The sequence below is a fragment of the Condylura cristata genome, unplaced genomic scaffold (genome assembly GCF_000260355.1).
Source record: "Condylura cristata isolate star-nosed mole 26May11 unplaced genomic scaffold, ConCri1.0 scaffold00007, whole genome shotgun sequence".
In the NCBI taxonomy this organism is placed as follows: Eukaryota; Metazoa; Chordata; class Mammalia; order Eulipotyphla; family Talpidae; genus Condylura; species Condylura cristata.
In genome coordinates this window covers 55,008,910-55,023,875 of record NW_004567108.1, presented here as the reverse complement: position 1 = coordinate 55,023,875, position 14,966 = coordinate 55,008,910, and the positions used below count along the sequence as shown (strand labels likewise).

The window sequence follows — 14,966 nt, the reverse complement described above, 5'->3', positions numbered from 1 at the left end:
AATCTACACAAATTGCAATAAAATCGCAGCAGTCCATCAACTCCTCTGAGTGTGACTGTCTGTCAGTTCCTGCGCCGAATCCCGTTCTCCTGTCTTCAGACCCTGTCTCTCCCTCGGTCCCGGTGCCCTGGCTAGGGCCGGTCCGCGGCAAAGTTCAAAACCTATCTTCCTGTCACTTAGAACAGTCCACTCTATTGGCTAAGGAAGGGAAAGAAATAAGAAAAGACACCTAATGTAAAAATGCTGTGGTTTGCCTGCCATTCAATTTAGACAGGAAAGCCCTACAAAGAGGCTAAGATGGAAGGTGAGAAACTGAGGTTCGCTCAGTCTCAATTTCAAATGCCTCTCATACTGAGAATGTATCAAGATAACTCACGGGTTAAGGATATACCGTCATGTCACATAAAGCCCAGTGGAAGCCAACTGCTACGTCTGCTTCTTTATAATAATAAGCACAGTCTGACTAATGCTGAGAGGCTTGGCAGTGTGCACGCCTGTGCTGGCGTGACCCAGCACCGGCCATCCCACACTGTCACACCACTGGCAAGGGATGCAAGCAAGGCTGAGGTGTCAGTGCACCCTTTCTGCAAATAATAAAAGCACTGAAGGTTCTCTGTTTAATTTTAAATTTTATTCCACAAGCTTTGACATGAAGTTCTTATATTCATTAATTTCTGGGTAATTTGTCATTTTAGTTTTGATTCCTTTTTTTGATTCAGTGCCCTACAGGGAAAGACTGTGTGATAGAATTTATGGATTTCCTAACCTTTAACAAAGAAGTAAAACACATTTTGAAGTGTAATTTGAATAATGTGATTTTTACCTTAGGGTTGACTTTTGGAAGCTAACCCTCAGTAAAATAACTCTCTGCATTTCAAAACCTTTAGATTACCAGAGCTCAATTATTTAACATAGATGTCTAAGATGTATAACCATTAGGAGCTTGACATAGATACAATTTTGAAATTATATTGCCTCTCAACTATTTAGCTTTCTAAGTATTCCCATACTATAATGGGATCTATGGGAATGTGTGAGCCCATCGCTGAGAAGGCTCACTTTTCAAGTCAGGCTCCTCAGGACTTAGTGAGTCTAAGGTCTGAGCCTAGTGGCTTAGCTCATACTCCCAGTAAGCATACTTCGATACCTGTTACTGTAAAAATTTGAATTAAGTAAAATTAAAATTCATCTCTCTAGTCACACTAGCCGCATTTCAAGGACTCAAAAGCCACACATGGCTAGTGCCGCCATGACACACAAAGCATACACGAGACATTTCCAACATCACAGCACACGTTCTTAGAGAGCACCGAATTAAGGCTGACCTAAGAGAGTGACTTGTGTAAGAGCACAATGAGCTAGTATTCAAGCTAAAACTAGAACTCAGGGCTTCTAAATTCTATTCTTATTTACTTTCTACTAACCCATAATGTCCCTAAAAACAAAAGTTAAGGATTTGTATCCAATAAGCAACAGGCTGAACCTAAAATAAAATCATCTTATATCCAGGTAAATTACAGCCACCAAACAAAACTAGTAAATCCCAAACAGTATACAGAAATACCCTGCCCCCCAACTTTTGAAATTTGAAAGGATGAAAAAAATCATTCTTCCAAAAAGTTACCCAATCAAAAAGAAATCAACTAAAAGAAATTTATGTAAGATTACAGAATACAATTAAAACTATTCTCAAAAAAATGTAGCACCCTAAATATTTTATCAGTAGATGAGAAAGATGAAAAACAAAGTAAGCATTCAAATTACATATCTAGAACTAGTATAAAATAAAGCACAGGATAATTGATAAAGGGCAAAAATTATAAATTATATAGTTCTTCAAATAGATTCAATTAACTTAAAAATAGACAAATGTCTTGTAAGCCTAGTTAAGAGGGGAAAAAAATCAACAGATCTAGGGGAAAAAAGTAGATAAGTTTGTTTTTTTAAAGATTACTAACATTGCCAAAAACACTGGTTGAAAAGATACTTGTACCCCCATGTTTATTGCTGCTTTATTTACAATTGGAAAAACATGGAAGCAGCCCAAATGCCCAAAAGTAGATGACTGGATTAGAAAGATGTGGTACATATATACAATGGAATATTACTCAGCAACCAAAAAAGAGAAACACATGTCTTTTGCAGCAACTTGGATGGAGCTGAAAAAGATCATGCTGAGTGAGATAAGCCAGAAAGAGAAAGAAAAATACCGGATGGTTTCACTCATAGCAGGAGTATAATGGACCAGGTGGAAAATAACAAAAATAATGAACAACCATATACCAGAGACATTCTGTGGGGGTGGAGTGGGGAATGGGATCAAAAACGGGGAGGGTGGGGGGAGAAGGGAGGGAAATGTACGGGACTATGGTGGTGGCACACGGGTGATTTGGTGATGGGAAACCCGCGGGGATTACAATCGAGATGGAAAAAAAAATGTGCAAAATGATGTAAAAATAAACCTTTGTAATAATTAAAAAAGAAAAAAAGATTACTAACATTGCACAAGAGCAAAGCATAGCAAAAGTGATTCTCATATTCTGTGATAAATATACTAGTGACCAGCGAGAAGTGGGGAAGGAAGGGACCAGCGCCAGCACTGGTGCTCTGGTGGAGGAGGGGTGAAGCGTGTGCACAGAGGCAGGGGTGAAGGGGTCCTCCCCAAATTGTATCAAGATATAAACAACTGAAAAATTAATAAAAATTAAGACACACAAAATGCAAGAGTATCGCATGCTACTTACATGCTATTTTCAAATGATAACTTGAAAATTCAAAAGTAAAGCAAAATGCAAATTAACAAAATTAACATAAGAAAGCTCACAAAATTTGAGGTGACCAGTAACCATTAACAGAAATCCTAGGTTGCTGACAGATGACAATATGACCTAAAGAGCAATAATGATTCAATGGTTATCACTTTCAATAATGACATCAATAAATAAAGGTGGAAACGTTATTTCTAAAACAGCAATTAGGTCAAAAGATAAATCTTAGGTGAATTTCAACAACTATTCAGTTTAAAAACTAAAACCACAAAGAAATCTCTAGAATGGTATAAAGGATAATTTTTAGAAATGTATACAGCAAGTATAATACCAAAAGCTAAAATTATAAATTGTTATCAAATCAAGAAAATCTCCCAAAACTACCATCTACTTGTATTGTTTTGGATATTTTGTTAGGAAAACTAAGTGATTTAAATTTTAAAAAAGAAAAACCCATTATTTACAAATAAAATAGTTATAAAGAATATTACCCAAAGAATGTTAAAAATTATGTAAGAGAATTTTAAAAAGTGAGTAAATACAAGGTGCACACACAGAAATAGTTTCTGTTTATATTAGCCATGACCATTTAGAAATTGAAATGGGACAGCCAGCTCAAAATATTGACAAAAGCTATATATAGAGTAATTAGGAATAAGCATAATGAAGGAAATAAAACCTGAAAAAAAGAGAAAAACTGTACCAAATTTCTAAACAAGAAAACTTCACTTGTAAACCCATCAGGCTTTTTAAAACCAACATATTTAATGTTTAGTGTACCAGTTTTGGACAGAACCATCTTTCACCCATATTTTTCATATTCACCACAAAAGTAAGTCTTTATAGAGGACAGTACCAGGTTTGCTCACCACTCTGTGCTTAGTGCCTAATACAAGACCTAACAAAAAAATTACTCCTTAATAAATTTTACTGAGAAAAACCTATTCTATTCTGATCAGGAAAACAATAACAATAAATAAAAAAACAAAATAACAGGCAACTATACAGCTGAGACACTCTGCAGGTGGGAGTCGAGAAGGACAAAGATCAAAACAGGAGAGGGAAAAGCACAGGGATTATGGTGACGGTGCACAGGTGAACTGGTGGTGGGAATTTTATGGGGACTATACCTGGGGGGAAAGCAAGCTTTGCACAAAAATGAACAATGATGTAAACATATATATAAACAAAAAGTTAGCATTTAAAAAAAAGTTATTATTAAAAAAAATTTATCACATTTTTTTAAACAGAGTGTTGCAGTCTAGAAAGTTAAGTGTCTTCACCAAAACACAGAGCTGCTTCTATGTGCTTGAAAGGAAAATGGAAGGCATTCAGAATGTTTTATTTCATAAGTCACCTCTTCTCATCTTATGGAAACAGAAACTCTATAAAAGCACAAGACAGAAGACCGAGTTCTGGCTTAGCTACCAACTAATTCCGTGACCTGACTCAACGCACTTCATTTCCCTGTATTCAAGTTCCCTATCTGTAAAGCAAGGGTGTTACATGGCTGGGTGACATTAAATTATATTCTTGATTTCTTAGTCTTGAGGGCAAAATAGAATGAACTTGGGGTTTGTGAAAGGAATCCTTCACTTTCAGAGATAATGCTAACATATTTATGGAGAGGATGACATGATGGGTGGGATTTGCTTCATAATAAACCTGGGGTGGGGTGGGGGAAGTGAACACAGTGGAGATGAAATAAGATAGGCCATAAATAGATACCTGAGCTGGAAATATTCATGTCACTACTCTATCTTTTTAAAGTACTTGACATTTTCCCTAATTAAAAATTCTTTGTTAATCTAAGTGCAGAACAAAAATTATCTTGAAACCAAAAGAGTAAAGTAAGAAATAAAGTTTCGCCAACTGGAAACACCACGCGTTCAGTCCCGGAATAAGCGTTATCCTCAAGACTCGGAGCCTTAGCAGCAAGCACCACACTGTCCTCAGCACTTCAGCTCCATTCCCTGCTAAGTCATATCAGCAGCACCATTATTTATGAAATTGTTAACAATGGGTTTCAAAGAGACTTCATCTATCATTTTTAATGTTTTCTGTCCTCCTGTTAAGTGGGCAGTTTAATGAGAAGGGGTTCTTGCAGTTATACAAAGCCATCATTAGCCAAAAAAAGATTTACTGAAAACATCAAACTCACTCATTGCTCTCTCTTTATAAAGGGACAAATAATGGGGAAAGGGGGAAAAAGAGGAGAGGGCAGGGAAGGAAGGAGAGAGGGGGAAAGATTGAGACTGACTTATAGGAAAGACAGAGTAGGGGAAAGAGACAGAGACTGACTTAAATAAACAAATGGCCAAACCCCCAATTCTATGCATAAAAGTCTGCCTTCTAACACCAGAGGAGATGAAAAACAAGGATCAAAATCTTGCAAGAGTTGCATGGAGACTACGCAGCTCCGTAGTATGGTATCAATTAGATGTCTAGGTCATCTTTCCTTCAGTCTCCAGATCTATCTGAATTCAGGAACTAGTCAAAATTCTTAGCACTTAGCAGTTGTTCACAAACACATTATATAAAATATAGCCAGGAATGAAATGCTTCCTTTTCACTAGAGCAATAGTCAGGCAGCAATCAAGGGATACTTTATAAGATTGTTGAAAATTGAAACATTTCAAAAAGAAAACTTTTTCATTTTCTCATGTCCTTCTGCCTACCTGAAGGATTGCTAGCTAGGAGAGTGAGGCTAGCAAGACAGCTGATTTGCTAGTCAATTTGTTATTGTTCTTTTCTGATCTTAATTTCAATCTTTCTTTTAATTCTATGGGGCATTCATTCCCTTTGAAGTGTTTCTCATATATCTGCAGTTAGTTTTCAATGCTTCTCTCCACTTAAGAAGCAGTGAAAGTCAATTTTATAAAAGTACTGGTAAAGGACCTGAGCTCTTCCAAAGAACTCTTCAAATGGTAGACTCTAAAAAATGGGTAAATAAAATGGATAAAATGCTTCATAAATGAAGTTTATGCTGATTATATGTGATTTGGCAATGGAGACTTTAGAGTTTGAATTAGTTTTTTAAAAAGTGATAAGATGCAGAGGAAGGAATATGCAAATAGTCAGTTTAATGTCTTCAGAAACTCCTGACTTGAATTAGCATCGTTTATAAAGCATAAGTCCTTTCAACTGCAATAGACCTTGATCCACAGAAAGAAACAATAGTTTCTTTATCAAGTTTACCAAAAATGCTGTAATGGTATTTCAGTAATTTTCAGATACTTTTGCTTCCATCATTAAATGTGTTTGTTAAACACTCCCCAGAAGAACCCTATTACAAAATTCAGAAATCATAAGAACAACAGACACGTATGGCCAAACCCCCATTTCATCACTTGCTATGTACATAAACCTAAACAGTTAACTCTCTTAGTCTGATTCTCTTCATCTGTAATAGCAGAGATGATTATATTTCAATCAATGCTCTATACGGGCTAAATGACAATAAATAAATAGCACAGTACCTGGCCAAAGGCATTCGATTAGTTTTTACTTCCTTCCTTGTAAAAATATTAGATTTGTAATTTACTTGTGACTCTGAAACTTTAATCATAGCTTTTAAGTCATCAACAGGATCCTCAAAGTAAGAGGAATTTTCCTTGTAAATTAATACATCAAATATATTAATCTATAAATATACTTTTGGTCTGCAAAATGATTGGATGTAAATAATAAAACTAAGGGTTGGTTTTCAACATAATGTTTTCTAGTCATAGAGTATTTTTGGATAACCAAATATAGTATTCCAAGTCAAGAACAACAATAAACAGCTTATGTCTCTAATAACACCCGAAATTCACCAAGTTGTCTTTTTTTTTTTTTTTAATGTACATTCCTTTGATAAATCACTATTCAAGAAGGAAGGATTCATTTCTCTTGGACATCCGACCAGCATAAAATCTGCCTCTGACTTGCACAGGAAGTAAAGACCCATCCACTGGGTCAGGACAGCTTGTATTCCTTCACAGAACAAACAGGGCTTGACTAGGTCCTTTCATGATCACCGCACTGTCTCAGGCAGATGGGAAACAGGCCCAGGGATTTCTTCCTGACATACAGCAACCACAGGCAGACAGCAGGCCTGCAGGAACCAGGGCTGGGTGGAATAAGCCCACAGGAGAGAACTGCAGACAGCAAGGCAACTGCAGGCCCCAAAACCAAAGTGACTAACAATCAAACTGAAGGCTAGGTTATGACTCCTGATTGAGGCTCAAATATGAGTTATGAAATACCAAAATGTGAGATGTGCGCTCAGAAGCAGAACTTACAGAGAAAAGGGTCAAAAACAAGCTGCAAGACCCAAAAGACACAAAAACACTGATTGAAAAAGATACCTGTACCCCCATGTTTACTGCTGCTTTATTTCCAATTGGAAAAACATGGAAGCAGCCCAAATGCCCAAAAGTAGATGACTGGATAAAAAAGATGTGGTACATATATACAATGGAATATTATTCAGCAACCAAAAAAGAGAAACACATGTCTTTTGCAGCAACTTGGATGGAGCTGGAAAAGATCATGTTTACTGAGATAAGCCAGAAAGAGAAAGAAAAATACCGGATGGTTTCACTCATAGCAGGAGTATAATGGACCAGGCGAGAAAATAACAAAAATAATGAACAACCATATACCAGAGACATTTTGCGGGGGTGGAGTGGGGAATGGGATCAAAAACGGGGGGTGGGGAGGGAAATGCACGAGATTATGGTGATGGCGCATGGGTGATTTGGTGATGGGAAACCCGGGGGATTACAATTGAGATGGGGAAAAAAAAATGTACAAAATGATGTAAAAATAAACCTTTGTAAAAAAAAAAAAAAAAAAAAGATGGGGCAGAACTAGGAAGAAAAAATAGATGTTTGGAATTAAAATAAAAAGAACATAAAAAAAAAAAAGCTGGCTTTTTTCCAAGGCTCTTGGAACCCGTAGCAAGACCAAGAAGCACAGCCTGGAGAGAGCGAAAGAGTGTGAACACAGGACATCGAAGAAAAGTAGTGGATGATCCTACCATGCCACCCAGGAACCTAGAGAGGTCCCTCCACAGACATCTCACAGAGCCCGAAGGGCAGACCCAGGTGCTGGGGGGCCTGCCCAACTCCTCCTTGAGAAAAGTGAATGACAGCTTTGAGGAAGTCACGACACCATCACTGAAGGTGAGACATGAACTGTGAGTGCTTCTTAGGTGTTAACTCCACAGGAGCAGGTCAGCCTGCACTCATGTTCTCTCAACAGGGATCTCCCAGAAAGAAGAGAGGGCCCCATCAGAGAGAAACTCGGAGTGAAGTGGAGGGCAGGAGAACCAGGGGCAGCCAACCACCAACCATCAGGGCAGAAGCTGCAGAAGCAGGTCGGAGGGGTCTCCGAAGACCGCATGCAACGGCGGAGTGAAAAAGAGATCCATTTAAAACCTGAAAGGGCAGGGAAGCAGGGAGCAGATTCCAGCACAGGCCGTCACTCGCCAGGTGAGTACCTGGCGGTCCTGTTCCTTGCTTTACCTTTTTCCTTGACATTGAGTCTAGAAGGTGCCAAGCAGGGAGTTAGGAGGATGGAGAGAAAGAGCAGAACGTCACACAGCCATCCCCAAATGCCGGTGACCTGACCTGCCCACCTACAGCAGGAGTGCAGCAGTGAGAGGAGATCCATTGTTTTTGAGTATATATTGAAACCCTGTTCCTAGTTTGGATTGGACCCTTTAATTCCTGAATTAAAATTAATGTCATGAATTAAGGTGACCCAATGACAGCTCATTCCCTGGAAATGAGCTGAAATGTCATGCAGAGAAAAAGCTTCCTTAATTGAATAAAGGTAGAGATATCACAAGAGATAAACCTGTTTTTTATTTCATCCCATGTGTATAGCTTATACAACATATTGGACATAGAAAACATTTGCACACACAAAACCAGACAATAAAATAAGAGACAAGGGGAAAAAAAAGCTGACACAGGTGTTGGTAACAGAATAGAAATAGTGTGTAAAATGAGGTGATTTTTCTGGACAGGTATTCAATATATATCAAGAACCTTAAAAATCTGGACAACATATTCTATTTCTAGGAGTTATACTAAGAAAGTCACCCAAGAAATCTATGAAGACACAGCTTCCAAAACATAGTGGCAGTAAGCAGTTAGAGAATCAGACAAAATTCAGCAAAGTGTAGCTTTGAGCCTTTAGGCAAAAGGCAGCCCGGAATTCATCTCTGTGAGGTCGGCTCGCGACTGCCCCCTCTGGCTGCCTGGAGAGCTGACAGGCTGTTGTGCAGGCAGGGATCCATCCCTGGTGGACTCCAGGGGTCTTGTGGGGTTCAGAGAGACCAGCTAAACTAAAATACTAGAATTTGACTTACAATCTTAAAATATCAGAAGTCGCTACAGAGAGAAGCTAAGAAGATTTATGAAGGGGTCATCTGAGTCTTTGGCAAAGCACTGACATGCACAGGTATGGAATGAAGATACCCAAGGTTGAGGAAAGAGGCATGAAGAAGTATCAGTAACCTGTTCAGACCAAGCCTGAGAACAGCTCACATTCCTTCCTGTTCTTCTTTCCTTAGCAACACCTAGTCTCAATCCCCGCCATGGCGAAGGAGAGGGCCCTTCAATCATGTGTCTCTCATGGACAGCAGCCCTGTCCGACAGGCCCCGAAAGCATGTCGCATGCATTCAACAGCCCACTCCTGTAGCTAATCATATGCACACACGTCTGCTTTCCCTCAGAGTCCATAATCTATGGCAGCTGTTCTCCAAAAATAGCCACCAGGAGGTCAGAGCAGTCCTGAATGCAGATTCAACAGCCGACATTTCTTTCCACATTTCCAGCTCACCTGCGGCTTTACCATCTCCACCGTAACCAAGGAATGCAAAGGAGCCAAAGACTTTGTCAATTTTCCTTCTTCAAATGTTCAGGGAAGAATTTTTAAAAATCTGTGCATAGGATCTATCTATGTTGCATACTAAGAAGCTATTAAAGGATAAGACAAATAGCATCCACACCATTTGTCTGCCTTAAAAGCTTAATGTTTATTATAATCTGACATTGAATTGATTGATGAGATGCTACGACACAGAGAAACTTAAAGCTTTACAACCACTGAACGATTATTAAACTCAGTAAAAAGATAAAAGTAAATGAAAAATGATACAATAAAGCTGAACTTTTCAACTTCTTGGCTGCCAAATCTTGCAATAAAAATATATCCAAACTTTATAAATCAACATAAATCTTTGAGACAAACAGAAACAAAATGCACACTGAAACGGTATAATAAGGAGGTGAGACTCTGTCTTAGCCACAGCCAGGGAGAGCAAAAAATGTGCTCTCAAAGGTTTAATTGGGATACCTGAACACAAACAGAGAATAAAGAGGTTATACCAATTACTGTAAGATTTAGTCTTGCTTCTGCCCGTGTATTTTAAGACAGATATTACCTCTTTAATGTTAGCCAACAGAGCATTGAGGAAGATAAAAATATTAGCCACTATTTATGGAGTACTTTTAGTATTCACTACTCATTTTCTTCTCACTTAATCCTAAGAAAAATATGTACTCCAGATTGTATAATTTATAAGGTGTAGAGCTGAAATTCAAACTGGAGGTCTTCCAAACTAAAGCTCACGGTCTTCATGCTTAAGTGTCCTGCATCCAAATGAATCAAAACACACACAGTGAATCTTATAGGAAGAAGTCTGGAAGTGATCATCAGTACTAAAGGAACAAAGATGTGCAAATTCAAAATGACACTACCAACTTCCAGTACCAAAAAGAGGGGATCCCAACACAAGAACACTTTGATGCTTAATTTTCCTCAGTGTTCCTTCAGAACTCAAGAGCTGCCAGAGTTGCTGACCCACTAGTCCACTCCTGTGGAGTTTAAACAGTTTATACTATAAAATATAAAACACTGATAGTTTAGTTATTCACAAGTAACCCCAACTTCTCCTTTCTTAACTTATTGAATAATAATAACAGTTTCATGGCATTTACTGTATACGAACCTCCGTGCTATGTACTTTGTGTGTACCTACCAAATTTGTACAACTATATCACTGCCATTTTACAGATGAGAAGCAGGTACTGCTAGCAAGTGACAAAAAAAGATTTCACTCCAGCTATAGCTATGTCTCTGAGACATACTCAAGCTTATGAGAGCTTAAGAGAGCTCTCATAACTTATGAAAGCCAGGAGGGGCCCCTGACATCATCTGGTCTCAGACCCTCTGCACATAGATGAGCATGCTTTGACCGGAGAGCATAAGTACCATATTCAAGGTACATATTGCCCTGATGACTGGGCAAGTCAAGGCTAAAACCCAAGGCTTGCTTTGTATGTTCCTTCTACTATCTTGAAAGTCCTTCTTCTGAGGTTTGAGCAGAAAAATGTCCTGAAATCTGCATAAATTAAGTATTCCTTCTCATAATCTGTCGCTCTCATTCTGCACCATGCTCAGGAGACACTCCTTGATTTCTTGAAGCCCTCAAAAGCAGCCAACCCTCATAACTACGGCAAATTTAGAATGCAAGGCATTTCAAGACTAATAATATAATCCATAATTTTCTAACAGTCCTTTCTATGAATGGGTTAACGATATTTCCCCTTACCTTTTAAATTCAATTTATGATAAATCATTCTTTAATTCTAGTTCTCAAACTTGATTATACATTATAATCACCAGGCTTGCTTTCAAAATGCCCAATGCCCAAACCACATCCCAGATTAATTAAATTGGAAACTCTGTAAGGAGGTCCCAGATATCAAGTTTTAACTCCCAGGTGATTCCAATATGCAGCCAAGTTTGAGAATCCAGCCCTTTAAAATAATATTTCAGAGGGTATTAGAGCAAAAGAACAAAATTAACACAATCTCTGATATTGTTACCAACCATCTTAATCTATCTTCCTCACAAAATTAATGGAGAAAAAGCTAAAGGACCTAAAAACATGTTTTTGAAAATACTACTGTCAAATCATTGAATATCACCTATTACTGAACCAGAGAAATACTAGGTAAACAGAAGAACAGCCTGAGTTATCAGCCAAAATGAGCTCACGATCATAGATGTGCATTCAGTATAGCTTCTGTACACACTGCAGAAAGCAACAAATTGGGACCTTAAAGAACCACATTCATAAACTAAGTGACTGATTACAGTCCCTTTTCCAGTGCTGAGTATTAAAGGTTTCTTCCTTGATTCATGAGGAACATAAGGTCTATGGAAACGCGTAAACAGGTACATGTCTAAACCTCATAAGCTCTGTATTCTACAATAGGAAACAACATGATTGATTACTTGTGGGGTCATGTGGCTGACTAAGAAGGTATTTTAAATTATTTCAGTGAATAAGAAAATAACAGATCTAACATAAAATGAATGAACATGTTAATTATTTTTCTAGTTTAAAAAAAATTATATTTCTAATTTGTATCATAACTGACTCTTTTAACTTTCCCAACTCTCTGTTGCTCCATGGGAAATTCTGCTTTGACCTGATCTTATTTTTCATCCCAACTACCAAGGAAAGCAGCAATGCTTAATATTTCTCAGTGATTGTTCAGTTAAAATGTGACTCAAGTAATAAATCCACATTAAAATATTTGTATTTTTTAGTAAATTATATTGTACTCTATATATATAGCAACTTGTCAAGCCTTTTTTTAGCATTACAAAAATAATAAGTCTGACCCATGCTTGATTCAGAAGACACAGGTCCACTTACAGGTATCATCCAGTTAGCCAAGTCGCCATACTTGGATACCTGCATCGCTCCTAACATTGTTAGGTCAACATGTCCCCTGAGAAAGAGAGAGAGGAAATATAAGGCAAATTATACATACTTTATGTTCCAATGACCTGAAATCGCCAGCAATTTAAATTTATCATTCTGTATCTCCCAAAATAAATTTGTTTTCTCCCAGTCCCTACACATCTGATTTCCAGGCAAATCCAAGCTGATGTAGAGAAATAACCATTAAGGAATCTCTTTAAAAAGTAAAGCCTACATTGTCTTCAAAAACACATTAAAAACAGTTGTGTGCAGTGAGTTTTTTTTCCCTTCAGTGAGGGAGAATGTGGCTCACGCTGACAGATTCTGGCTAGAATATTAACACATGGTTTGCAGAAAATGTTCGGCTTCTCAGGGAGAACCTTGAAAGTGTTTACTTCAGTGTAGTCGGTGCTCAGATATAGATTAAGGCTTGAAGGTTCTTCTAATAATAGTACACTGGACTTTGCAATGCCCAGCACCCCAGGTGAATCACTGGACCTCTTGGCACGGCTAAGCCAACCCCTGTGAGTTTTCTGGCTAGGAAACGTGACTGTGTTGGAGTCTTGCTAACACACTCCAGGAATGACTCAGCTCACTCCACACCGCGTGGAACACGTTATTACATACCCTCTAATCATGGCGAATGATTCATCGCTGGAGAAATAAGAGGCTCCTGGAAGAACAGTAACTGTTTCCTTGCCTAAACATGCATGCACCATGCACGGGGAAGAAAAGGAAAGAAAAAGGCTGTTGTCAGAAGTCTAGGAGCATCACGGTAAAGAAAGGAGTTCACACTCTGTTTCCTCAAGAACTAAGACCCCCTTTACCAAATGCAATGCCAGTGGGGGTGCAGGGAACACAGCAGGAGCTGCCCACTCTGTGAAGGGGAGCACTTGGTCACTGACACTGTCCAAATCTGCCCCGGGATGGTGATAATGTAACAGGGTCCCAGGAAAAGGGAAGGTTCCTGTTCCCTGCTCCACCCAAGGGACAGTAGAGCTGAGCAGAGAGGAGAAGCTGGAGAGGAAAATGAGGAGGAAGGAAGCAGGATAGAGCCAGGAGACCTGAGGGAGACACATGGAGCAGAGAGACATGTGAAGAAGCTGCACTAGCTTCTTGGTCCTGAACTGGCTGAAGCAAATATGGGTGAAAGACTGTGGGGATGTTAACAATGGCAGCTTTTTATCTTGATTTTGATTTTGCTCTTTTCCTCCCACACTTGTCTAGCTGCTTTTGGTCCTTTTCCATGGGTCCCTGCCAGAAGGTGCTTTAGTCTTGTGGCGAGGTTTCAGGCCTTGCTTTGGGCCAATCCTGTTCGGCTGTACATTTACCCACAAGGGGGTGGATAACTTTGGGTGTTTGATTTGGAAACTATATTCTTCGTCTTTTCTGTGTACTGCACACTAATTTTATTAAAGTTGCATTAAATTGTATTAAAGCTCCTTTCCATATATTTCTTGCCTTAATGCAGTGGGTAGCAGAACCCACCTAAAGCAGGCCGGCTTAGGGGCCTGGGGGTACCCTGCTCCTATCCCTGTAACCATAAAAGAAATCAGACCAAACTTTTAATTTTATGATTGTCTTGAAATTCTCTACAATGCACCTTCTTCCTGTATCTGTCCCTAGCTTCCAACACCCCCATTCCTTCTACAAGCTCCTGTCACAAAGGAAAGAAGTGAAGGAAAACTTCCTGGGATGTGCCTGTCAGAGTCTGGTGACTGTAAGTCACCAGAGTAGAGACTGTGGGAAAAACAAAAAGAAATATGATTTTGAAGGGAATTACTAATGGGACTCCTCAGCTGTTTCTTAAAAATCAACAATCTAGAACTTTTCTACATAACTTTTCCTTGACTCTCTCTATACCTCATCTTCACTCCCTTGCTCTTCTAAGTTTCTATTAAAACCAAAGAAATTAGATGGAACCAGAAAATACAATACTGGCCAATATACTTAATGTAACTTCCAAGGGCCCTCCTGGAAAGATGTTTTCCAAAACACACAGCTTATCATCAAAGGTCGGAGCCAGAAAAGATGTTCAAGGTCATCCGGCGCCCACACAACTATCACCAGCAGCAGCGCTGCTTTCTCCTAGTGATCTTTTCCGGTCTGTTTACAAGTACCAAGTGCTTGGAAGAAGCTTCTGGTCTCCACCAGAAAAGTGCTCGCAGGCCACATTGCCAAAGTCAGCTGCCTGAGAATTCCTCACCCTCATGTAATAGGGCAGAGAGAAGGGCAAGAAAAGTTCTAATCTGATTCTAAGATTAGAGACAAGCTCCCAGACACAACAGCATTGCAGTAGTCTGATGAAACCCAGCTGTGCCATCAGCTGTAGCCTCAACTTCTTAAGTCCTGCCTGAAAGCAACTGTCCCCACAAATATCCCCCTCCATCAAGGAGAGAGCGAATAAGACCTATTTATATCATGC

The 14,966-nt window shown here is 38.9% G+C and overlaps 1 protein-coding gene across 2 annotated transcripts in view; it reads right to left on the bottom strand.

Annotated features, from left to right (window-relative positions):
• The window catches only part of OXCT1 (3-oxoacid CoA transferase 1), a 132,305-nt gene that overhangs the window by 41,553 nt on the left and 75,786 nt on the right, over window positions 1–14,966 (bottom strand). For both annotated transcript variants that reach the window (XM_004678348.2, XM_012721890.1), the window contains exons 12-13: window positions 13,169–13,241; window positions 12,494–12,569 (exon numbers count right to left, since the gene is read on the bottom strand). In XM_004678348.2, coding sequence (XP_004678405.1) covers window positions 12,494–12,569; window positions 13,169–13,241 — 149 coding nt within the window. The remainder of the gene's footprint in view (window positions 1–12,493; window positions 12,570–13,168; window positions 13,242–14,966) is intronic.